We start from the raw sequence: 27889 nt of genomic DNA, 5'->3' as shown, positions 1-27889 counted from the left end.
GACGATGTTGTCGCACTTTTATTAAATTTTTAGTGAACGATCAAATCTTACCAAAAATAGAACAATCATAATGAAGTATCAAATTATAAGGTATTAATTTAAACAAATGTTATAAATTTCAAACATTTTAATTGAAATGATAAACTGAGTCACTGCACAACAAAAAACAGTAACTACTAACAATAACGAAGAACAATTTAAAAAAAAAACTAAAAATATGCACATAGTTATGATAAACCCATAAATTAGAACTGGAAAAGATACAATAATGGTAACAAAATAAAAATAATTCAAAATAGATTTTCGAAATGGAACCCTGCAGCCTGTACACATTTTTGTTGCCGAATTGTTAATTGACGTATTGAATTACGCATACTCTGGGGATCGTTTCTAATAGTATTACAACAATGAATAATTCTATCAATTAATTGTTGTCGGTTATTAATATTCACTGCGTAAACTAGTTGCTTCAATCGTCCCCAAATATGGTAATCAACGGGAATGAAATCAGGGGATCTTGAAGGCCACGAAATAGGACCTGCACGTCCTATCCACCTGTTGCCATAAACATTATTGAGATGTTGTCTCACTGCCAGTAAAAAGTGTGGGGGTGCCCCATCATGCTGAAAATACATCCCTCGGATAGTAACGTTCGCGTTGGCAAGCAAATTCGGCAAAATATTTTGTAGAAAGTTCAAATAGACCTGCCCTGTTAAAGGACCATCAAAAAAGTGAGGACCTACTAATTGGTTATTTATGACACCAATCCACACGTTAACCGAAAACCTTAACTGAGAACGACGTTCTCGAATAGCATGGGGATTTTCTTCTGCCCACACATGTGAATTTCGTGAATTATTTGTCCCGTCTCTGGTAAATTGGGCTTCATCTGTAAATAGTGTCCTGTATAGCGTTGGTCGATTATTGTTAATCCATCTACAAAATTCCAACCTATCGATCTCATCTCCAGCATGTAGTCGCTGAACCATTTGAATGTGATATGGGTATAGATTATTTTTTTGTAAGACTCTACTTACTTTTGATTGAGTAACATTGAGTTCTCGACTTACTTGTCTAGTGCTTATTGTAGGGTTCATAGTAACGGCGTCCATAATGTCATCTTCCTGCGCTTCATCTACATGTCGCTCTGTTGTTCCACTAGGAAAAGTGCCATTTTCTCGCAAATAATTAAAAACTGACCCAAATGTTGGATGACTGGGAGTTCGACGATTAGGAAATCTGCGATATTCTCTACTAGCAGCCCTACCATTCTCATTACAGAATCCATAAACAAATATTATGTCTGCATATTCTGTGGTCGAAAACTGATGTGGCATTTTGAACGAAAGTAACAAAAGCTCTACCAAAACTAACACAATGTACTTAACGTATATATGACAGAAGAAATATGTATTCTTGTACACATAAATAACAATTGATAATGACAATAATGACAATGGGTATAAAATATCAAGAAACGTCAACCGGTCAACGCCAACCTTCATTTTAAACTTTTTTAGATTTATTTTTATTTAGTACAGTTGATGCAATGTATTATTATTTGACATAAAATTTTAATCATTTACAATCAACAAAAACTAACACATACAAGAGGTTTGACTTTTTAATCAATTTAATTTATTATTTATCGAAAATAATGCCCCAATACGATCTATGAGTAAAAATTTAAAATTGAAAAACAATTGATTCTATCATAGAGATAATACAAAGAGACAGTAAAGATGTTAATTTTCTACGTATTAGATTATGTTGTAGGAACTCATTTTAATTAAAATGTTTGAAATTTATAACATTTGTTTAAATTAATACCTTATAATTTGATACTTCATTATGGTTGTTCTATTTTTGGTAAGATTTGATCGTTCACTAAAAATTTAATAAAAGTGCGACAACATTGTCGCATATTTCGTTTTCATTGGTTATTTATGTAGTTTGAAAATCACTTATTGCATTTTAAAAAAAATTTATACAGTGTGTAATATTTAATACGAATCCCTAAATTAATTTTTCCAAAGCCAGTCCTGGAGTTTTGACGTGACAACGTCTTAAATTAGGTTGTGGCTCGGAGTCATTCATGAAAAAGTGTAACGCCCGCTCACGTCTGTTACAGTGAGTCACCGAACGAGAGAGAGGCCCGCCGGACCGGCGAATGCCTTGCGTCTCTCTCCCACTCAAACATGATCGGTCCGCTGCGCGCGCAGCACTAGAGAATTAGGCGCGTTGAATCGGTGCGTGCTTCCGTGCTTGTGTCTCTATCATTCTCGAGCGTTCATGGCGTTCAAGACACATTACAGTAGAAACACTTCCTTTCATTTCATATTTCTCCTGTCATCGTCCTATCCTCAACAAAATCACTCAAATAGAAATTAGTTAAGTTTAAGTTTACATGTACAATGTTTTAGTAAACAAAATATATTTCTATAGTTAAAATTTGTGCAATTCTTATTTTCATTCAATTCCTTGTTCCTATTGTGCAATTTAATAATATTCATATCAATAAATATTCTACCGAGAAAAAGACGTTGTCACGTAAAATCTTCGCCCGTAAAACCGACTTTACAGGCAACCGATTTTTTTTAGTTTAGCTAATACCAGTCGAATGCTTGATAGTAGTGTACTGTATCATGCAAAAATTAAAAAAATCAAATGAGCCGTATAAACACTACAGTAAAATGAAATAAATGGTCAATTACACAAATCACCCTGTTAATTAATAAAGAAGAGGAGTTGACATTTTTTAGTGGCCACATGATATGCTCCCTGAGGGACTCTACATATGGTAGAAGTATGTAAAGTTCCTCATGACTCACCCTGTATAGGTTTTTTTATTGCAAGCGAGTTTTTGATTTTAATTACTTATGGACATACTATATGTTTGGGAAAGTATGTAGTATTTATTTTCATACTTTACATTTTTTTACTTTCTTCTACTGTACTATGATCTAATATGATCTAATTTAATGGTATATTTAAACTACGTATTTGCTTTGAAATTTATTATTTTCTGCTATTCAGTAAAATCTTATTGTTAAACTGGCTTAAACACAATTAGTTTGTTCAAAGAATGTTGGCTTTCTTTTAGGAAATTATGTCACCATTCAAAAGCGCATTACAGTAGCGTTGATTTATGGGATGCACTTGCCCCACGAACCGTTGACCACCTAAGAACGGCCAAAGGGTTCTTTCTGACAATCTCAAGACAACACTTCATCACGAGATAGCGTACTTTAAACATCGAGAACTTAAGTTTCACACAACACACTATATATAAAACTAAAACTGCCTACCTCAATTTGCGCCGACGCAACAGCAGTGGGGAATCCTCCCGACCTAAGGTTAACTTGACACTCGTACTGCCCGGAGTAGGTGGTGTTCACTGAAGTTAGTATCAAAGTTCGATTCCAGATGTCGTTGAAAGAGTGGAGAATGCCGGTACTCTCGATTGGAATGCCGTCTTTCGACCACAACGTTTCCAGTTCGTATAAGGGTCGTGCGTTAGCTATGCAGTCGATGGATGATTGAGGGGTACCTTTGACGATTTTTAAATCCCGAGGGCCTACGATGATCTCGGGAGCAATTTCTTTGGTATCGTGCGTTTCTTCGACGGTCAGTCTTATGTAGGCGCTGTTTTCTTCTTTGCCTTCTTGCGAGTTTATTGCACGCGCCCTGAAAGAAATAAGTTGTTATACAGAAAATCTAATACTATTAGGAATTGAATATTACACACACACATAAAGAGTTATGAAAATAATAATAACAACAATACCATAAATAGGATGCATTAAAGATTATATGGGCTGCAAAAAACAACTTATTATAAATTGACAGTCGTCTAACCAGATAACACGTCATCATCACGGACGTCCAATATTATTAGATTGTGGCAATACCAAGAAGCATTTATAGTGTTCTCAAATCCGGATTTCTGAATTTTGACAGTTGGTAGCGGGCGTATTATTTAAGCTGAATCTGTCAAATTCTTCTTCTTAGGGGGCCTGTCAGTTCAGAACGTTGGCGATCATTCTGGCTATGATAACTTTGTTGGTTGCTATACGGAATAGCTGTGTTGAGGTCTTTCTATACCATGCTCTTAAAGCCAGGATATTCTTATTCGTCCTGGAGCCACTTTTTCTCCAATTTTACCTTGCAAAATGTATTGGAGTAGCTCATATCTGCCTTGATTTCTCATTATGTCCCAAGTACTGCAGCTTACGGCCCTTCACGCTGTTGACCAAATCCGCGGTTGTGTTTATCCTCCGTAGTACTTCTTCATTGGTGACTTTCTCTGCCCATAGTATCTACAGGATTTTTCTGTATAACCATAGCTCAAAAGCCTGAAGTTTTGATAGAGTTTACGTCTTCAATGTCTACGTTTCTACTCTATACAGAAGCACCGAGTACATGTAACATTTAAGGAGCTTTATTTTTATTTCTAAGGTGAGGTCATGGCTCTTGAACACAGAGCTCATAGTCAAGAATGCATTTTTGGCCTTTTCGATGCGACATTTAATCTGTTGGGTATTGTCCCACGACTCGTTTGTTATAGATTCCAAGTAGTTGTACTGTGAGACACATTCAGTTCTCATTTGATTAACATACAGATTTGCTCTAGTTATGTTTGCCTGCTGATAATCATTAGCTTGGTTTTGATTGTGTTTATATCCAGTCCATATGTCTACTTGTTTCCGTTATTTTGTTCAAGTTTTGCAGCCATTCTATGGTATTGGAAAACACTATTATATCATCTGCAAACCGCACGTTATTGAGCTTGACTCCATTTATTGAGATGCCTTCATCAATATCTTTTACAGCCTCTTCAAAAATGTGCTCCGAGTACCAAGTTAATATCAGTGGTAAAATTATGCACCCCTGTCTCACTCCTCTTAAGATTTTGACCTGATCTGTATATTCTCCATCTATTCGGAGCACCGCTGATTGATTCCAATACAGGTTGGCTATTATTTTTAGGTCTCTTCCGTAAATCCCTATCCTCTTCAGCACTTCCATCATTTGTTCAAAGCCTTCTTGTAATCAATCAGGCATGCAAAAACATCACAGCTGACATCTCTACATTTCTGAAACAATCTTCTTCTTCTTCAAGTGCCATCTTCGTTCCGAAGGTTGGCGATCATCAGGGCTATACGTATTTTCGAAACTGCTGACCGAAACAATTCGTTGCTGCTACAGCTATACCATTCCCGTAGATTCTTTAGCCAGGAGTTTCGTCTTCTTCCTATAGACCTTTTTCCTGCTATTTTGCCTTGCATAATTATTCGAAGCAGTTCATATCTTTCGCCTCTTGTAATGTGTCCCAAGTATTGCAGTTTTCGTTTTTTGATCGTAAATATGACTTCCTTTTCTTTATTCATTCTTCTCAAGACCTCGACATTTGTGACTCTCTCGGTCCATGATATTCTCAGGATTCTGCGATACATCCACAGTTCAAATGCCTCTAATTTTTTGGTGTCAATCTTTTTCAACGTCCATGACTCCATTCCGTAGAACAGCACAGAAAGTACGTAACATCTCATCAGGCGAAGTTTCATTTCAAGGCTCAAATCTCTTCCGCAGAACACTCTCTTCATTTTAGTGAATATGGATCTGGCTTTTTCTATTCTTATTTTGATTTCTGCTGAGCTATCGTTGTCTTCATTTATAAAAGTGCTTAAATATTTGTATTTGCTAACTCGATCGATAATTTCATTGTGTAAATATAAATTTTGGGCATTTTGTGTTGATTTCGATATTAACATAAATTTAGTTTTCTTTATGTTCAAAGATAGTTCATATTCTTCGCTGCAGTCTGCTATCTTATTCACCAATGTCTGTAGCTCTTCAAGTGTTTCTGCGATCAGAACGGTGTCGTCGGCAAATCTCAGATTGTTTAATCTAACACCATTTATTTTAATACCTACGGATTGCTCAGAGAGTGTTCTATTCATTACGTCTTCGGAATAGAGATTAAACAGGGTTGGTGACAGTATACACCCTTGTCTCACACCTCGCTTTATTTCAATTTCTTCAGTGGTATTATTCTCTACTCTCACTACTGCTTTCTGATTGTAGTACATATTTGCTATTAGTTGGATGTCTCGTTTATCTAAATTCTTTTCTGTCAGGAGTCTGATTAGGTGATCATGCCGCACTTTATCAAAGGCCTTGTTGTAATCTATGAAACACATGAATACATCTTGATTTATGTCAAGACATCTTTGAGACATAACGTTCAGTGCAAACAACGCCTCTCTTGTTCCAAGTCCATTTCGGAATCCAAACTGGGTATTATTGATGTCCATTTCCAGTTTTCTGTGTACTCTAGAGTGTATAATTTTCAGAAATATTTTCAGTACATGGCTCATCAGACTGATTGTACGGTAATCACTGCATTGTTTGGCATTTATCTTTTTTGGGATAGTAACAAAGGTGGATAAAAGCCATTCTTGTGGTATTTTTCCTGATGTATAAATGCTATTGAAAAGTTTAACTAAAATGTGAATCGAGTCTTTTTCTATTAGTTTAAGGATTTCCGTTGGTATTTCATCTGGACCTGGGGCTTTACCATTTTTCATTCTTTTTAGTGCGTACATTACTTCTTCTTCCGTTATTTCTGGACCTTCGTCTCCTTGTATGTTAGTTAGCTCAGATTGTTGTCTGAAACAATACAGCACGCTAAATAAGGCTTCCCTCGTACAAATGGTGTTCACAAATCCAAACTGATTAGGCGCAGTTTGTTCCTTGCATTTCCGGTAAATTCTTTTGTGGATGACTTTTAAAAACAGCTTCAGCAGATGGCTCATTAGGCATATGGTCTTATAGTCTTCACAAACTGTTGCTCCTGGTTTTTTGGGCAATGGTATGAACTCCGATTCGAGCCACTCTACTGGTATTTTTCCTACCTTGTATATTTCATTAAATATTTTAGTTATTTGGTCTGCATCTAATAGCTTCAGCAGTTCTGCAGAAATTTCATAAAGTGCCGGTGCCTTTCCATCCTTCATTTATCTGACGGCTGCCGTTATTTCTTCTGGTAGAATTTCGGGACCTGAATTTTCTTCAATGGTGGGTACTAATATTGTCCTAAGATCGTGGAACATTTTTTAAAAGTTTTCTTCCCATACTTTCTTTTTATCTTCTTTGGATATAGCAAGATTGCCTTCATCATTTCTTATTTTTCCGCTGTTGCATTTTCGAAACTTTCCAGCTATTTCCTTAACCTTACGATGGACTTTCTCTTATATTCTTGGGGATTTTCTTTGTTTTTTTTTTCTCTGATCCAAAGTTCAAGTATTTCATCGGTCATCCACAATTTCCCTTTCTCTGTATCTTTCTTCAGGTGTTGGTTTATTTCTCTCACTGTTTCTTGTATGATGGTCAGACTTTCCCCTATAGTTACTGCATTTTTACAGTTTAGCACCTTTATATTAAGGTTTTCACTCACCTTCAGTCGAACATCGGGATCTTTTTGTTTTCTAACATCATACTTCTCCATCGACTTACTTGTAACCTTCTTCATTCTGACTTTGAAATTACCTACAACTGGTACATGATCAGAATCTGTCAAATTGGTTGTCGTTTATTCAGCTTGTTTGCGTTTAGTGCAAAAATGCGAACCAACCCTCAGATATCGTAACACTTCCCAGATCGAGCGTTTTTCAAACAATTACAGTTTCTCTTTCTGTTCAATTTTATAAGTCCAGCAACAGCACATTGCAATCCGTTCGATAACAATGCTTCGTAATTGGCCCGGAGTTTCAGATAAATGTTATTTCTGCGTTATCAGCTAGCCTTTTTGTGATTTTATGACGTCAAGTTTTTGACTTAATTTCGTTCGCGTCAGTAGTTGACCTTTAAATTTGTTCCAAATACGTTACTTGAATTTTAAACTTAGTTAATTGCACAATTTTAATGTTTATATAGAACATAGATTTGAATAAGTATTACCGACACAATTCAACGTTCAAATCATTATTTTTATTTTCCCTATATTAGAGCCAATACAATTGCTTTGAAATGTTTATGGTAAATTATGGATTTTTAGGCTAAACAAATTTTAAAAATAATAATTTTTTTTTGACTTATAAGCGTTAGATAAGCATTTTCTTCATTTGTATAGGAAATGCTGTATATGAATTACTAATACAGTCGGAAAAGCGAAAAATCAGAAAAAATTAAAATGGATATAAAATATGCAATGACTAACACAGCAGACTAGCAAGACCAATGACAAATTAAAGAATACAGAAGTTTTACAATATGTATAAAAATATATTGTAAATATCCTATATAAAAATATCAATTAAAAATTGGAAAAAGTTGCAGTAACTCAAGGAATAAGGCAAATACAGATGTCACAAAAGTGGCACACCTACCAACGGACAAAAAGTGAAGATTCGACCCGAAATGTCAACGAAGTGGATATGTTGAGTGAAAATAGTGCACTGCAACTGAAAAAATACTTCATCTTCCTTAAAACTAATGATTTTATACATACCTGTATGCTTTTTGATCTGCGGGCTCTGTCGATAAAATAATCAATTGTTTGTTGATCGTATAAGCATATTTTTGTCCATAAGGAGTAATTCCTTCGTCTGTTTGCCACGTGACTTCCGGCGGAGGTGTCGACTCGATTTCCGGCAAATCCAAAATGGCGGCGTTTCCTTCTTTAACAGTTATCGACCGCTCGCTTTGATCTTCGAAAATGCCCATATCTGAAATGAATAAACAAGCGTTTTTAAAAGTAGCGACGAGTAAATGAAAATTGAAACTGATCAACAGAGTCTTGGTTAGTCGTTTGCAACACTTATGTACTTTGCTGACGATATAATGATACTAGCTTTAATAGAAAATTTCAACAAGCCTCACAAGACCTGCAACACCAATTCGACATACTAAATTATTAGTACACGAGATGTCGAACAAAAGTAAATAAAACGCACTGAACCCAAATATCATTTTCCAACCGCCTCATTGCATGCCCATCTTCAAGAATGGATAATCTTCGAATTTTAACCAATGCCTCACTGGAAAGAAACATATTCAGACCAAAACCTAATTTCCAAAACAAAATGATCCTATACAAAGTCAAACTCATTGGACTATGTAATACACCTATGGGACTGAGTAAAACCCACGCTGCTTAATATAGACTCCAGCAGTGCTAAGATCGATAGTGGATGCACAGTACCATTAGAGGTCGTTTTCCTTTCGAGTTTCCTGATCTTGTTTATTGGCAATTCATCTTAGTCTTTGTGACTTTTTTATTTTTACTGTATTTGGTTGGTTATATAATTCTTCTAATTCTTGGTTAGTCCTCGTCTAACTAGATACTTCACATGACTTTAAGATTTCTTTTATTAGAGGTGAACTCCAATGAGCTACGAAGTTACAAAATGATCGTACCATACACCACAAAAATGAACTCAAAAAATATCACTACAATGATAGTCCAGCCACAAGAAGACTGAATAGAACCTGACTCCAAGACATATAGCCCAGTCTGGTTAAAAAAAAAGGTGGAAAAATGTTTCGCAGATATCTGAAGCTTTTAAGACATAGGTGGGGGATACTAAATGATGAATAGATGAAAAGATAGATTTTACCTTGCGTTTAAGCAATAATTTATGGTCAAAATTTGATTTTTTGTCTATAAATTTTTTCCCTTATATTTTAAATTAACAATATTTATGTCATTTTTTTATGCCAAGAATATCTTTATTTTCCCGTTTTTTTTAATTAAAATTGATAAATAATTTACAGAGATATTTGAAAAAAAGCAGTTTTTTTGCACTAATTTATAAATTTTATTAATTTTTTTATTAACAAAATAAAATGGTATTAATAAATTTAAACATCAAGGAATTACCATCTTTTAGATTTGTGCGAAATTTCCCCCCGATCAGTCAAATATTTTATAAGTTATTTAATTTGTTTATCCCTGAGGTTAATTATTTAAACTATTGAGCTTGCCCTATGCATGATGCTAGGCATATTCAGCAAATTTCATAGGTTTCTTTAAGACTTAGACTATCTCAGAAGTTAAATGCATATTGAGTTTTCATCGAAATTATTTACAAAATAAACGTTTGAAAAAGGGGTATGTTTTTTACTTATAAACAATTGTAATAACTTCTATATTTTTCAAGCTACAGACTAGTACGTACAACCATTGGATAGCTGGTAAAAAAGCTCACATTAAAAAATAAAAAACCTTCTATGACCAATATAAACGAAGTTAGTGACTATTTTAAAAAAAATCATATCTCCATTGTTTATAAACATTAAGAAGTAAAATTTGCACAAATTTTGAATGAAAATCTAAACTTTATATTGAAACTTATGAAAAATACTTTTATTGAAAATTATATAGCTATAAAATTTATCTAATTTTTCGAAACGACGGTACTTTCGAAAGATCGACATAGGAAAGTGGAGAGGATATCTGTTTCAGCTCCGTTTTTTTTTCGGCATCGGAACTTCAGATTGCAACACGTAAGAAAAATTTACATTATCTCGGCTTCCTTTGCAGCTGCAAGCCTCTTTTTTTTTATTCCGGGGTTGCTCGTCGAAATATGAATAACCACATAGTTTTCACTGGCCGGAAAATATGGGAAAACTCGGAAAAATTGAGTCCATTTGAAATTCACCATAAATACTTACTTTTTTAATTTGCTCGAATAGTCTGTCGCAGTATTAATAATGATGACATAATTTTCAACCCCCATAAATCTCGGAAAATCCCGGAAAATCAACATATGTTTTTTCATTTTATATCAATGATGTAATATTACTTATATATTTTATAAATTAAATTTCAGGTAATTTTTTACACATTATATTATTATATTCCTTATATTAATTATAATTGTTTGTATTTTTATAATTAACAATACTGATTTTTATTCTATTTTTCTTACAAATATGATATACAATATTAATCTAATCGCCTTACTGCTTTGATAAAATAAGTCGATTATTTCATCACTTGCCTTATAAATTTAACAATGTTTATTGAACTTTACTTTTTTTATTTTCTTTACATACATTGGTTTAAAAGTTAAAATTTGGTTCATTTATTCGACTTCACTGTCAGGTCTGAACCTTTTTGTTGCAGGTTGTTTGTCTTCACTTATTAAGTCAGTTTTTCCATACATTAACATATTAATGGGCGATCTTAATGCCAAGGTGGGTCAAGGTAAGGTAGGAGAACAAGTAGGAAAATATGGGCTTGGAAACAGAAATGACAGAGAAGATCGATTGATTCAATTTTGCCAAAGTGAAGACTTCGTAATAACAAATACCTTTTTCAAATTACCTCCTCGACGGTTATATACATAAACATCTCCACAACATACCAAAGAAAAAATAGTGAGAAATCAAATAGACTACATTATGATAACAAGGAGGTATCATAATGCTGTTAAATATACTAAGACGTACCCAGGAGCTGATATAGGCTCAGATCATAACCCGGTAGTTACTGTGATCGAGGCGAGACCAAAAAAGATTAGAAGACCACACAGAAAGGCAATAGATTTAAATAAACTTAGAAACAAAAATATACGACAAGAAACAGGAGAAGAAATAAATGAAAACCTTCAGTGCAGCAATAAATTAACGATACAAACAACGTTAACCAAAAATTAAAGTACATAAATACAGCTATACAAACAGGAGGAAAGAAACATCTTACAAAAACAACAACAAAGAATAAGGGGTGGATGACACAAGATATACTAGACTTGATGGAACAAAGAAGAAAGATGAAGAATTACCCAGACAAATACAAAGAAATAAATAAACACATAAAAAAGAGAATAAAAGAAGCCAAAGAGGAGTGGATTAAAGAACAATGTGAAGAAATGGAAACCTATGAGAAAAAGTACGATGCGTTCAATATGCACAAAAAAGTAAAAGAGATAACAGGAAGCATAAATAAATGCCAAATAGGTAAACTTAAAGACAAAGATAGAAATCTTATTGTAGATCTAGAGAATAAAATACAAAGATGGACAGAATACCTGAATGAATTATTTGAAGACGATAGAAACAACTTAACTCAGATAATCAATGCAACTGGGCCAGACATATTGAAAGAAGATGTAGAATACGCAATAAGAAACGCTAAAAATGGAAAAGCAAATGGACCTGATGAAATTTCTACATAACTGTTGAAGCTTTTAAATGATAAATCCCTAACCATAATATTAAATTTTGCAGCGAGGAGCTAAAACAGTTTCCCCTCCACTTTCCTATGTCGATCTTTCGAAAGTAACTTCGTTTCGAAAGGTTTTAAGTTTCGAAAAATTGGATGAATTTTATAGCTATAAAATTCAATATAAAGGTTAGATTTTCATTCAAAATTTTTGCAAATTCTACTTCTTAATGTTTATAAACAATGGAGATATAATTAACAAAAAAATTGTCGCTAACTTCGTTCCTATTGTTCATAGAAGGTTTATTTTTTTGTGAAATGTGAGTTTTTTTACCAGCTATCTAATGGTTGTACGTACAAGTCTGTAGCTTGAAAAATATAGAGGTTATTACAATTGTTTATAAGTAAAAAACATACCCCTTTTTCAAACGTTTATTTTGTAAATAATTTCGATGAAAACTCAATATTCATTTAACTTCTGAGATAGTATAAGTCTTAAAGAATCCTATAAAATTTGTTTAATGTGTCTAGCATCATTCATAGGGCAAGATCAATGGTTTAAATAATTAGTCCCGGGGATAAACAAATTGAATAACTTTTAAACTGTTTGACCGATCAGGGGAAAATTTCGCACAAATTTAAAGGACTGTAATTCCTTAATGTTGAAATATATTAATAAAATTTTATTTTGTTAATAAAAAAATTAATAAAACTTATAAATTAGTGCAAAAAAAAACTGCTTTTTTGCAAATATCTCCGTAAATTATTTATCAATTTTAATTAAAAAAACGGGAAAATAAAGATATTCTTGATATAAAAAAATGGTATAAATATTGTTTATTGAAATTATAAGGGAAAAAACTTATGGATAAAAAATCAAATTCTGACCATAAATTATTGTTTAAAAAAAACGCAAGGTAAAAATAGGAGTACCTTTTCATCTATTCATCATCTAGTAACCCCCACCTATGTCTTAAAAGCTTCAGATATCTGCGAAACATTTTGCCGTGAAATCGATGATTTTTGTATAACCAGACTGGGCTAATACTTTAATACTAAACCAAAGTTAAATAAAGTGAAACATCATTTTAATGTCTTGACTTCACAGCCAAAAACCTGTACTTAATACACCGTAACGATCCAGATTATAAATAAACATAATACTAAAAAAAGCTTAAATTTTTTCCAGAAATTGTGGAAAGAACGAGTAAACTATACCAAATTAAATACCCATTTTTAAAGAAGAGCATCTACTTACACGCTACGATAATTTTGATCTCTTCGCTAAGTATCGAACCGATTTTGTTGGCAGCTATACACCTGTAGCTACCGCCGTCCTCGAGTTTGGCAGAGAAAATCTTGTGGAAAGGATCCGTCGATAGTTCCGTTATGAAAACTCCGTCCTTCATCCATCTGAATTGTGGCGGTGGGTAGCCTGGAAAAAAGAAGGAAAACATTTTACTATTACGGACAAAAGAACGTAGAGACAAAAGACCGTTTATAAAACTGTAAATTATACTGTCGGGAACTATAAGAAAATTTATCTCATTGAATTTATCTTAAAAACAAAACACAGACAACAATTCCTATTTTCTACAAGATTCATTTGCTCATTGCTCATAATAAAATTATAAAACACTACTAAACGTATCAATATGGACTACCGAATAGTCAGCATAAATATTTCAGCCAAAAAGAAAATGAAAACACAAATGGCTTTGTAGATCTCCCACTAGAAGAAGCTTAAATTAAATTAGTCATTGCCAAAAGAAATGGCCAATAAAATTAAGGAAAACATCAATTTTAGGAAAGCTCATAAGATTTATTTTATCAAGGAAAAATACTAAAATAATAAGCAATGCCATACTATAGTAGCAAGTCATAGTAAACTGACATCTATTTGTTAGTTCAGATTAAGGTATACTCGTAAGTTGTGGAAGATAGAGTGATCAGCATCAAGCATAAAAAAATGCCAGCTTTTTGAATATGAAAAATATTTTTTTGAGCAAAAACAAAAAGTTATTTAAATTGTTTATAAGCAAAAAAATTGCAATGGTTTTGCAATTAAGTTTTGCATTTTGCATTCACAAAACTTCACAAAAATTGATAAATAAAGGACTTCAGACTGCAATCTTTTGAAACCTGAAAAAGCTTTTTGGTATATCTTATCACAGCGAAATTAGATCTAGGATAGAGCAGGCTAGAGCGGCTTTTAGAAGGATGTCCAAGGTGTTATGTAACAGAGAACTAAAATTGGCAATTAGGATCCGCCTACTTCGCTGCTACGTGTTCTCGGTCTTACTTCATGGTATCGAGTCCTGGATTGTAAATAAAACCGATCTAAATGTGGTGCTATAGAAGAATTTTAAAAGTTTCCTGGGTGGAGAAGATTCGAAACTCCACAATACTACAACGTCTCAGCAAGACTACTGAGATCATAAAAAGCATCAAGCAGAGAAAGCTGGAGTATTTCGGACATGTAATGAGAGGTCCCAAATATACGTTGCTACAAAATATCATGCAAGGAAAAATAGCAGGCAAACGCAGTCCAGGACGAAGAAGAACCTCATGGTTGAAGAACTTGCGAGATTGGTATGGTGTTGATACAAGCATGCTATTTAGGGTGGCAGTGAATAAAATTAAGATAGCTGTGATGGTAACCAACGTTTTGAACGAACATGGTACATGAAGAAGAAGAAGTACATCTTATAATAGATTACAAAAAAGAATGACACATTCTTGTTATATTTAAAAAAGTGCTCAGAAAATACGAAATGAATCACATATTTTAACTTAAATACATAAAACTGCCACCAAAACCTCACTTATTATTAATTAAAATAAAAGATAATCTGAAATTCAATAATGAAATGTCTAATTATACTTTTAATACTCTTACAAAAAACGTTTCTGTATAAAAATGTCCCTTATTGATCGTAAAAACATAAATAGTCTATTTAAATTAAAATCCGTAAACTAATTTTCGAAACCAAATTCAGAATTTCGCTCTAATCTGTGCCTTCTAAGAATTGCAAGGCAAAACAGACGTTGATAAAGATGTTATGAGAGACATGAGGAATCTAAAAATTGCATTCCACTACATATCTCCTCAACTAAGCAAAATTCTTAGCGAGTTGGTTTCTAGTACTCATCCAGAATATATCGAAATAAAAAGGAAAAGACAGTTAAGATTTGATTTCACGTACAGGGCGCCTGCGCATCCGCTTATACGTATTTCGGCCTAATAGGCCTCATCAGAACGGCTTTCGCAGTCACTCTGAACGTGAAAATAAATCTTTACTGTCTTAGGAAGCAACTCTAACATGGCTTCGTATAGTCGCAAATAGCGACATCTGATAATAAAATCCGTAAACTAATTTTCGAAACCAAATTCAGAATTTCGCTTTAATCTGTGCCTTCTAAGAATTGCAAGGCAAAACAGACATTGATAAAGATGTTATTAGAGACATGGGGAATCTCAAAATTGCATTCCACAACATTATCTCCTCAACTAAGCAAAATTCTTAGCGAATTGGTTTCTAGTACTCGTACAGAGTATATCGAAATAAAAAGGAAAAGACAGTTAAGATTTGATTTCACGTACAGGGCGACTGCACATCCGCTTATACGTATTTCGGCCTAATAGGCCTCATCAGAACGACTTTCGCAGTCGCTCTGAACGTGAAAATAAATCTTTTCTGCCATGTTAATGTTAAAAGCTATGTGAGTGGTTGGGTCTAAATCATTAACAAGGCATTTTTACCTTATTTATCTGTACTATATATCTTATTGCTTCAATAATATCTTTCATTAAAAGAACAAAAACCATTTAACCGTACTAAAAAAAACAAAACTAAAAAAGTTTGTAATTTTTGTAATCTTTGTGCTGTTGGCAAAAAGTATTATAATATAGCTACTAAATTTGAATTACATTCTATTTACTTAAAACTCTCTTTATATTAATCAAAGTCAGTTTCAAACATAATATAAGACACTGAGATGAGATTACAAGTGAACTGCAACTGGTATTGATTTATGAGGGTAAATCAACAAAGGCAATTTTCTACGGACATTATTTTAAAAAAGTTTAATATCAGAATATACTTTTATTGAAAATATTTCCGATGTAACCAAATATATTAGGTCAGGGTCGGTTCAGGAAATTTTCCTATATTTAACTGTCATAGTACCATTCACAATTGTCTGCATCTTCTGCATTAATAAGGATACAAATCAAATTCCAATCGCCATGGTGGTTACCAACCTTCTCAGAGTAGACGGATCGTAAAGAAGAAAAAACATACAACATAAAATCACACAGGTTACTTTTAAAAAACAACAAGTATATAAGGATAATGTATAGAACAAGAAGAGTAGATTTACTTTACTTTTTCGTGTCCAAGCGTAATCATTTCAAGTGTCCGGCCCAGAATATTGGCTTGCCTTGGTGTTGGCCTTCTACAGGTTGTCGTGTGTCCATGGAAACGGGCATTGGTTTTTACGGGCATAGTATATAGTAAGGTAACGAAGTGCTTCCTCGAGCCTGGTTTCAATCCCTTCAAAGGTTCTGTCCTGTACTACCTCCGACAAATAAATGCCAACGGGGCCCAGGTCTACTTGGCCTTTCAGCATACGAGCTTTAGCTAGCCAGTAACCCCTACGAGCCCGACACCATTTGAAGGTGGCGCGTTGCATGGAGAATCGCGGGGCTCCATCCTCCAATACCCTTCCGTTATCCCTCCGTCCGCGGAAAAGTAAACGCAGGTCGAGGCACGTAGACAGGTAGCCGCCGAGGAGCTCTCCTCTGAGGACTCGTCTCAGATACTAGGAGTGTAGACCGGTGACTGTAATCCCGAAGCGCCCTGCGTGAGTTTCTACAAACCCAACACCTCAAACGACGGCTTTCCACCTCTTATTCCTTCCCATTATTCGCCTCTTACGACAGGCATGGATAACTTTCCCCGGCTGTATTCTTATCTCCGCGAGCCGGACGAACTTCAGTAAGGTTCACTCTATAGATACGCGTTTTTAATCTAAATCCTCTCATTTTTCCTCCTAAATTTTCCTCTTTCATCCTGTTTAATTGTTTATAATTAGCTCCTCAATTCTCACGTTTCTACTTTCATAATATCTACGAAAATTTCTCTTTTCTTCTCTTTATTACATTTACTAATACTTCGTATTATAATGCTCTAATATTTCTCAAATATTAATCTAGTAAATGTAACTAAAAAGTCAGAAAAGAAAATTTGACATCAATATTCGAAAATATTGGCCTTCTCGTCAAATACTCTCAAGAATAATATCTCGATTTTTAAAGAGCTGAGAACAATCCTGCGGAAAGTATCTCTTTGTACATTCATTACTGTTACCGGATATTCTTTTGGCGGATGTATTTTCCATTGTTAGAGATAAAAAAACGTATAAAACCGTATCAGTGAATCTGAAAGAACGTCTTTGTTATAAATAAAGTACTGTAATAAAAGGATAAGCGAAAAATTTCGTGATCGTCTTTAATATAGATTGCTCTATTAATTATGCATGATATATATTGCATAAAGTATAAAACTAAAACAAAACAAAGTCCTTTATTACGTATTCATGTACACAATTCCTGATTCATTATGTGTATATATACCGGGTGGTGAATCGACTGTAGTGAGATATTAAGATATTGATATAATTAATTTATATATACAGCTCAACAGACCCTAGAGGCCCATGGCTTGGAATTTTTCCACTGTTCTCCTCCATTTTCTTCTGTCTGTTTGTAAGTCTTCCCTACACGCTTCTAGCCACTTTTTTCCATCTGTTCACCTTCCTTCTGTCATTCTCGCAAGATGGCCTAACCGTCCAAGTCTCTTTGTCCTGACGATCTGGCTGATTTCTGGTTTCCCGTACAGGTCTCCGATCTCTTTATTTCTTTGTCTCCTCCAAATGTCTTCATAGTCTTTTACTCCCCCGTTTTAACACCCTCCGTTTCCAGAACATTTTCTTGATTTTTGTTCATAACCCATGGTTTGCTTCCGTACAGGACCGTGGGTTGGATAACTGTTCGGTATAGTCTCAATTTTGCCTCTCTTGAGATGTTTTTTGCGCTTAGTGGTTTGTGGAGAGCTCCAACCGTCTTTCTATCTCTCGAACTCCGCTTCTTAATGTCTTGGCTTTTTTCCCTTTTTATTTGTTAGTGCTACCCCTAGATATTCAAACTCCTTTTTGAAGCAATACTTTTTACGGTCGTTGTTTGTTGTAGTCTTCACATGTGCGCCTTCATATGTGGTCTACCATGTTTCCATATTGTTTTCTGTTCATTAGTAATCAGTCCATACTATTTAGCCTTCGTTTCAAAATGCTCAGCAGTTCCCCTTTAGTTCTTACCATTAACACCACATCGTTCTGAAAGGTCAGGACCTGGCTTCTGTTGTCATAACATAAATCATTTCGTTTGTATTTTACTCTCTCTCATTATTGCCTCCAGCAAGAAATTGTGGACAACGGATCTCCTTATTTTTAGTTCCCTTCTCACTTCATATTTTCCTGATAGGCTTCCTTTTATCCTTACTCTCTTTTCGGTCTTCATTAAGATCATTTTTACTAGATTATTATCATCTTTTCCGGAATTCCAAGTACTCTTAGAGCATGTTTTGAAATCTATAAAGAGGAGGTTTAGCTTTAACTGTTGCTCGTATGTACCTACTGCTCTGAATCATTTTTCACACGAATATTTGATCTATGGTGGATCCGCCCTGTTTGAATCCTCCCTGGTATCCACCAACCTGCTCGTTTAAGTGATTTTCCAGTCTACTTCTTATAACTTTGGCGAGTACCTTATATGTTACATCCAGAAGAGTTATACCTCTGTAGTTTTCGAACACTGCTTTATCTCCCTTCTTATGAATGGGACATACTATTGTCCCTCTCCATACTTCCGATATTTCCTCTCGCTAACAGATTTTCGTTAGCAGACTACATATCCGCGTTAAAAGAGCTTCTCCTCCATGCTTGATTAGTTCTGCAGGAATACCATTGCTGCCTGCACTTTTATTGTTTTTCATGCTATATATGATTTCTCTTATTTCTTCCACAGTGGGAGTCTCTATTGTTTCCGCCGTGTCGCATATCGTTGACTTCCCCTACCATTTCCACTTGCTCCTCATCATTTCCAACCGGTTCGACATTAAGCAGCTCTCTGAAATACTCTTGCCATCTATCTAGCTTCCCCTGCTTATCTCGTATTAGATGTCCTTCTTTACTCTTGTAATAATTCTGTTTTCTTGTGCCTTGTTCACTGCTCCTTTTCGCCTCCTGATAGAAGATTCTCACAGTTTTATTAATGTAATGTTCTTCAATCTCTTGAAGCTTTTTATCCATATGCTCCCTTTTTTTCCTTCTAATTAATTAATTCATAAAAAAATCCCGAAAGAATACTTATTATAAATTACGCAAATTGTTTACCCACTTATCTACCACTTAATGCTGTTATCCTACGCGAACTAAAATTGCTTGCTTGGGCCCCAAGCCACTGCTCTGGGCTAGGCTAATTTCAGAGATTCGGAGCTTAAGTGTTTGGGCCCTAGGTGCCCGGGTTTTGTGTTAATTTTTTTTTGTTGGCTTGCGTCAGTTCTTGTTTATATTTTTTTGATTTATTTTGACCAAATCCGTGTTTTGTGATTTTTTTTTCGTAGGATGACAGGAATAAAAGTCATATTTATACATAAAAATCGTAATAACTGGGACCTACACAGTGCTGCGCTTGTCCACGTACTAGCCTGAGCAAGCAAGCAAGCAATTTGATTTAACCCAGTCTGTGAGACTTGTTCAACTCTTAAAAAGACGTTTGGGTCTTCGACTCTTTCGGTTGACGTGGTTACTTACATAGTCGATCTTGGCGCGATTCTCGACAAGTCCTTGAAAGTTCTTCTTGTGATTGGTCCTGTACGTGTATAGGTAGGAGGGGTTCTACTTGTCGATCTTGTTGCCTGATTTATGTTTCTTCTGTTTAAATACCGTCTTCCATGTTATTGGAAGTCTTTAAACATCATCTCTTTGGTCTGATTTCACATTTAATTTTTTTTGCTAACATTAAAATTTTCTAGGAAACTATATTTCCCATATCTTATCTACTACCTAATTATTGCGTAAATTCTTTTGTATTCATATTTACATCTTTTTCCGACAATTAGTGCTACATCATTTCTGTATTTTGGATTGTCTCCCTTTGCGTAGTACAGTTAATTTACCAGAGACTGGCCATCTCATTTTACGTATTCCTAGCTCACTTATATCTAGCCGTTTTTTCATTTCGTTATAAGATTTATTTGTGATTCTCAATGACCGAAGGATTCTTGGCACGCTTATCCCATTTAAAGAGTCCCCATTTAAGAAGTTGTAGATTTTTGTCAATTGGAATTCTTTCAGGATCAGTGGTTCATAATGACGATCAGCAGTTTCGTTGCCTTGATTTCTGATATGGAAGAATGGATAGATTAAACCATTGTGAGCCTGGTGTAAATATTTTTATCAAGTTGGCAAAAGATAGAAAGTTAGTGCAGATAGTTGGAGTAAACATTCACGATTATGGTTGCTTGTAACTCCGTCAAATTTCTCGTTTGTTAGTCAGAATTCTACATATCTTTATGGAAAATGAAACAAACGTTTTCTGTTTTTAAAATTATGCGAAAACAAAACTAGAAATACTTAAAGAAAAGTTTGAAGAAATAAAATCAAAGAAGTTTACTTCGGTACAGAAACAACGAAATACATAACACTTGTTCGCGTAAAAGTTAGTACAACAATTTAATTAAGTCCTAATTATTCCCTGTAAGTTTTTTGTTTACCGAACAAAGTAAAATCTAAATTTTATTAGGATATAGTTCAAAGACTAACTTACTAACTACAAACTGAAAATGGATTCCCTTTCCCGAAATCAACTAATAAATAATTTACGAACGATTGATTAAAGTAACACCAGAATTCATGGAAATGCATGTTCTATTCGTTAGTTTTAGTTTAGCCGTGATTTTTATTTCTTTTTCTAAGAGAATGAGCTTTACGTGCCAAGTAGATGCTCGTTCTGTATTGGCATCACTGCCTTTGCAAGATTCCTCGTTAGGGAGACGGAAGAGGGCGTTAACCGAACGTTTATTTAGCGATAAATTTCTATTTTATTGTTTTTACTGCGTTGTAGTGTCTTTACGGGGTTTGCTGATATAAAATGCACTGATAAAAATTAATAATATATTTCAACTCAATTTTTATAGCATGACACAACCTCGCATTACGGAAGGGTATAATTTATTTTTATTATTTTGCTACGAACGCTCTTAGAATGACACTTGATATTTGTAGCATCCAACACTGGGTAAATGGGAATTTAACTGGGTGGCTCTGGCTAACTAATACAAATTTATCCAATTTGCTCCTGCTTTATCTGTAGTACAAAAGAAATGTCTATTTTTTGGAGATCTAATTGGATTTTATTTGTTTGGTACTTGGAGTCGCATACTAAAAAACATAGATCAGATATAAATGACGAATGTAAAACAAATTCTATTCTCAGAAAAAAGGCAAGAAAATATCAACAGACGTTTAAACATTGATAATAATTTACTTATTCTAACAGCAGAAATAAAATGAAAACTGGAAAACCACCTCGTCCTGATAACATTCACAGTGAAATTTTAAAGCTCTTACAAGCTGAAAACTTAGATCTCGCAAAAATTTTGGTGATTTTGAGTCGTATAACTTTATTTCTACATAAACGTATACTGCAGTCATCAACACCTGCTAATAACCTTTCAGTGTTGATAAACTGAAATGGAAGCAATATTTTATTTTTCATTAGAGCGTGATGAACAAAAATGAATTTTTAATGTAACTACTAAAATCAAATAAAAATGATTATTTTTAGCAGAACCACGGTACTGTAATCACTTTCGACGCCGTTGAAACATTTGATGTTCCTCGTTTATTCAATTCAAAGAGTGAAAGATCTACGCCTGTTGAGCTATATGAATAAATAAACGACTTGACGCTGCACTCATAATTCACCCAAATTCCAACATTAAATATTAAACTCAGATCCTAATTTCCCAGTTTATCGTTTATTTGTTTTTTGATAATAGGCACATTAAGTCATAGCTCGTTATTAACTAAAACTTTCAAACTTGGGTCATTTGGTATTATGAAATATTTTAAAGCAGCTATTACTCTCCGGCCGAAGTGTTGAAGGAAAATGACGCAGACCATAAAAAGAGGCCGTTCGTTCGCGCGTGGCGCTGCTCTAAAAACGAATTTCGGCTTCTTGTTGCGTCAAATACCATTAAAAGGACCGGATTTGGACGACGAGCGAAGACTATCTTTTAAAGAACATCTATCATGGACTTATACGTCCATGACATCTATAAATGATCGAAGAACAAATCTATAGATATTATATTACACTCATGGACAAAAATATCGAATATTTTACAATTTTCCATTTTTTTTAGTCACCATTATTTCAAAATAATTTAAGATTAAAAATAAAAAAATCAGTTGCTTGTAAAGTCGGTTTTACGGGCGAAGATTTTACGTGACAACGTCTTTTTCTCGGTAGAATATTTATTGATATGAATATTATTAAATTGCACAATAGGAACAAGGAATTGAATGAAAATAAGAATTGCACAAATTTTAACTATAGAAATATATTTTGTTTACTAAAACATTGTACATGTAAACTTAAACTTAACTAATTTCTATTTGAGTGATTTTGTTGAGGATAGGACGATGATAGGAGAAATATGAAATGAAAGGAAGTGTTTCTGCTGTAATATGTCTTGAACGCCAAGAACGCTCGAGAAAGACAGAGACACAAGCACGGAAGCACGCACCGATTCAACGCGCCTAATTCTCTAGTGCTGCGCGCGCAGCGGACCGATCATGTTTGAGTGGGAGAGAGACGCAAGGCATTCGCCGGTCCGGCGGGCCTCTCTCTCGTTCGGTGACTCACTGTAACAGACGTGAGCGGGCGTTACACTTTTTCATGAATGACTCCGAGCCACAACCTAATTTAAGACGTTGTCACGTCAAAAATTAATGGGAAAATCCCAGTAGTTGGCTGTATACCATCGTTTAAAAACTTATACAGAAGTAAAACACTTCATATTTGTATTTAGGTATAAAAAATATAATTAAAACTTTTAAAAAGTGTCGTCAAAATTTATACAGTTGCATAACGTGACGTTTTCTATCTAGATCAGATCATCTTCAGTGCCTTCTTTTGTAATTAAAGCTAACACTAAAATTGTAGCTGTGACATCAATATATGGTTTTACATTAAATTCTAATGAGACTCTAGGACGATGATATTGGATAAAATTTAATACTTAAACAGCAACATGTTTCTTTGCTCGACTTGAACACGTGGTTCTTGTCAGTTAAAACGACACAGACCAAAGAGTTGGTTTTGTTCTATTTTAGTGCTTTTCAAGATCCAACTCAGTTTTCCAAATCCTGCCCATGCTAACTTTATCGTCTGGTAATTTCAGCAGTTTGATTTTCTTTGTTAACTTTCATTATCGATCCCAGGTAGACGTGTTCGCTTACTGTATCTAAATTTATGTCGTTCAAAGTTATTTCTCTAACGTTCTGTGTATTTATCATTATTTTTGCTTTTTCCAAGTTCATCTTAAGACCTACTTTTTCCGAAGCTTGAAATAGTTCCGTCATCATGGTCTGTAGTTCTTCGAAACTTGTAGCAAATATTACAATGTCATCAGCGTATCTCAAATGACTCAGTTTTCTTCCATTAACATTTATTCCTTTATCTACCCAGTTAATGTCTCTGAACACGTCTTTCAGTCCAAGTGTGAATAGTTTTGGTGAGATAACATCTCCCTGGCGAACTCCTCTGTTGATTGGTATAGCTTTGGTTTTCGCATCTATTTGTATTTTTATTGTAGCTTTCTTGAAAATATTATGTATGAGCATTCTGTATCGGGAGTCTATCCTGCAGTTGTTCATAGCTCTCTCTATTGCCCAAATTTCTATGGAGTCAAATGCCTTTTCATAATTAACGAAGCCAATGTATAAGTTCAAGTGATATTCATTGGCTTTCTCTATTAGCGTTCTGACTGTAAAAAGATGATCCGCTTTACTGTAACCCTTTCGGAATCCTGCCTGCTTTACCGGTTGATAGCTATCGAGTTTCTACGTTAACCTGTTAGTTATTACTCTCATAAACAGTTTGTACATTTAGGACAGCAGGGAGATTGTCCTATAGTTCTTCAGATCTCCTCTGTCTCCTTTTTTGAAGAAAATTATTGTCAAACTTTCATTCCAATCATCTGGGACTTCTACTCTGTGAAGACATTCGTTAAAAAAATTTTTCAATTCTTCGAGAATAATTTCACTCCCCTCTCCAACATTTCTACAAGTATTCCATCTGGGCCCGGAGCCTTATTGTTCTTTAGTTGTGTCATAGCTTGGTTTATTTCGAAGGATTCTATGTTAGGGAGTATATCTGGGTTCGGCTCCATGATGTATGTATTTTCATCCACTTGAGAAAATGAAATAGAACTGAACTTTTATAGTTTTTGCCGACAAGTTTTTGATCTAATGGTCAGTACCCAAATCGACAAAGAGACATGTTTGCTTTGCGTGGACAATGGGGATTAAAACTGATTCGCTTCTCCTAATGACATTATAATGATCTTTATTTCCTAAAGAATGTGTTTACAATGGAAGCTATTGAAAACTGATAAACATAGATAAGCTATCGACAATGAGTTTTTGATATATTTACTTTTTTTATAGTATTTTTCTTCATGTACTGTTGTAACCGTTTCTAAAGATTTAAAAGAAAATCATTATAAATTTCGATTATTTTTTTTTTTTTTAAACTACTAACCCCATCTATCTGTCAAGTACCTACCTGTAGCCGACTCAAGGATTCTTCTGTAATTCCCAAATATATCCGGTAGATGAGCACATTCATCACCTTGTCACTCACCCCCAGAATCAGGCGCCATGATAGCGTCTCGCTCTTTTCTGTTAAGAACGTCCAATCGTTAAGATGTGTTTCCAAAGTGGGTCTCATTTAGAGGTGAGCTAAGAAATCCTTTTCTTGTCCATATTTCAGATAGATATTTATTTTTTTAGACCCTTATTGGAGAGGCTATAATGCTGATATTTTTCTAATACATGTCGCAAGATAGTATTGGTATGGAGTTATTCCAGATCATGGCCCAGTAGCGGTATCTTTTTATGGAATACCTAACCCCTCTTATCTAGGATGGTGGTGGATTGATATCGGATGTAGCCGAATCAATGGTTTATTTGGTGACTGATTAAATAAGAAAAGAAACAGAGCAGATTAAGGTTGTACCAATTTTTATTATACCTACTTTCAAGACAACGGAAATGATTATGAACTCAAAAAAATGAAATTATAGTGAAGTGTTCTAATTTTATTTAAAGGTTTATTTTCTTCATTATTCCTAGTTGATAAATAACTATATTATTTTCAATGTAAACAAATTTCGAAATTTGGAGTTAATATATATATATATATATATATATATATATATATATATATATATATATATATATATATATATATATATATATATATTCATTTTCTTTATAACTAATTCTTAATTTAATACGATACAAAGTTTTTTTGTTCATTACTAAGAAATAATAAAGAATAGTTTTCTTGTAAACCTTCGATAAATCTTATTTTTTTTGCTCGTCCCCTTCGAGGATAAACCAGGGGTGGCGTCCAATAATAAATTATAATTTCATATTATCTAATAGTGCTTGGATTTAAGATACGATGTAGTTTCTATATGTTTAAGAAAACCCCGCCCAATTCTCTTCGACAGTGAGCGATTCTGGCCTTGCATATATCATTGTAGCACGCAGTGTTACACTGTTAAGTTCGACAATGTATATAACTCTCTTATTTGTACATCGATGACTAAATCATGCTTCAGTTGAAACAATAAGGATAGTCTTTTATACAACCGTAGACAATTGTGTGCGTGTATATTCCAGTGCTATGATTCTTAAATCTGGTCTTAATCCGCCGTTCGGGGCAAACCGGCAACGTGATCGGCCGTTCTCTCTCGTAAGAAATAAATTACCTATCTTACCTGCATTGCATTGTAACTGTGGCTTCTACTATAGCAGACTGACACCGGAGCAAAATTACTTTATACTTATAATAGAGGAAGTATACTTTTCTCCTGGACAAAATGAACGAAGTGTATACTTATAAAATCTCAACTTTGTTTATAGCCCCATCTTTTGTAATATTCAATTTGGAATAATGATCTTTTCAACGCTAGCTGAGGACAAATTTAATTAAAATAACGCCTCCAGTGCACATCTCACTGGTTTTTGAAACAAAGTCGAATGAATGGTCTCCTGAAAATTATGATTTTTTGCTCTTTATAATATTAAAAATGAAATGAGTAGAAGTAATTTAGAAAGTCAGTATCGATAGAGAGATGACTGGATTTAACCGATGCGAGGCGTACTATACAGGTGACCATTATTATGTTGCATCACGCCTTGATTTGTCTATTCCAGTTGATAGCGTGTCGGCAAATCTAACAAGCGAAGGCGCCGTGGCTTGCGCTTTTCTTGTCAGTACTTAAATTAGAGCTGTAAAAAAGCAACAAAAACTTGAAAATATTGGAAAGAAATTCTCTCAGATGAAGAATGGGATAAGTTTGGCGACAAGTATCTTTCGGACTAGTACCAACCAACTGATTCTAGTGAGAATGAAAATGAATCGAGTAAAAAACGTGTGGCCGGAAATACCAAACCGTTGGGACAAGATGTATCGGCGTCCACCAGAACAGAAAATTTTAGAAGAACCAACAGTATGCAATGCAATTCATCATCATCATCCAGCCTCAAGAGTCCTCTGCTGAACATAGGCCTCTTCCTCATGTTTCCAACCCCGTCTATCTTGCGCCGCTCTTATCCAGTTTTTATTGAGTGTTCTTAAATCGTCAGTCCATCTTGTAGGTGGTCGACCGACGCTTCTCTTGTCTTCCCTTGGCCTCCATTCCAATAACATCTTTGTCCATCGCCCATCTGTCATTCTGGCTATGTGTCCTGCCCATCTCCATTTTAGTCTGACTATCTTCTCGATGATGTCAGTCACTCCGGTTCTTCTCCTGATGTCTTCGTTGGTTATTCTGTCTCGCAGAGTTATTCCTAACATGGACCGCTCCATTCTTCTCTGCGTGACTCTCAGTTTGGTAGCTGCTGCTTTTGTTAAGGTAAGTGTTTCTGCTCCGTACTGATCAAATACCTTTCTCTTTAGGCATGTGGGCAGCTCACTTTTAAAAGATTCTCTCAGTTTTCCAAATGCTGCCCACCCAAGGCCGATTCTTCTCTTCAGTTCATGAGTCTGGTTATCCCTGCCAATCATAATTTCATGTCCCAGGTATTTATATCTATCTACGAGTTCTATTTCTTTCCCACCAATACTGATGTTCTGGTTGGGTACCAAATTGGTCATGATTTTTGTTTTCGAGATATTTATATTTAAACCTATGCAATGCAATTAATGAAGCTTTTGTCTTGGGACCAGTCAACAGCGAAAATTTACAGAAATTTACATTTGAGGACTATAATTCTCTAAGTTTTCATACACAATCATACATACGAAATCTTCTAAATCGCCCTTTCAATTCTACGAATATTTTATAGACGACG

At 34.5% G+C, this 27889-nt stretch overlaps 1 protein-coding gene across 3 annotated transcripts in view; it reads right to left on the bottom strand.

Annotated features, from left to right (window-relative positions):
- Window positions 1-27889, bottom strand: part of sdk (sidekick cell adhesion molecule) — a 245995-nt gene that overhangs the window by 108690 nt on the left and 109416 nt on the right. For all 3 annotated transcript variants that reach the window (XM_072530619.1, XM_072530620.1, XM_072530621.1), the window contains exons 2-4: window positions 13431-13607; window positions 8513-8729; window positions 3309-3687 (exon numbers count right to left, since the gene is read on the bottom strand). In XM_072530619.1, coding sequence (XP_072386720.1) covers window positions 3309-3687; window positions 8513-8729; window positions 13431-13581 — 747 coding nt within the window. In that variant the 5' untranslated portion in view covers window positions 13582-13607. The remainder of the gene's footprint in view (window positions 1-3308; window positions 3688-8512; window positions 8730-13430; window positions 13608-27889) is intronic.

This window comes from Diabrotica undecimpunctata, chromosome 4 (assembly GCF_040954645.1).
Source record: "Diabrotica undecimpunctata isolate CICGRU chromosome 4, icDiaUnde3, whole genome shotgun sequence".
NCBI lineage: Eukaryota > Metazoa > Arthropoda > Insecta > Coleoptera > Chrysomelidae > Diabrotica > Diabrotica undecimpunctata.
The sequence above is the reverse complement of the archived record's forward strand: the minus strand, read 5'-3'. Positions and strand labels throughout refer to the sequence as shown.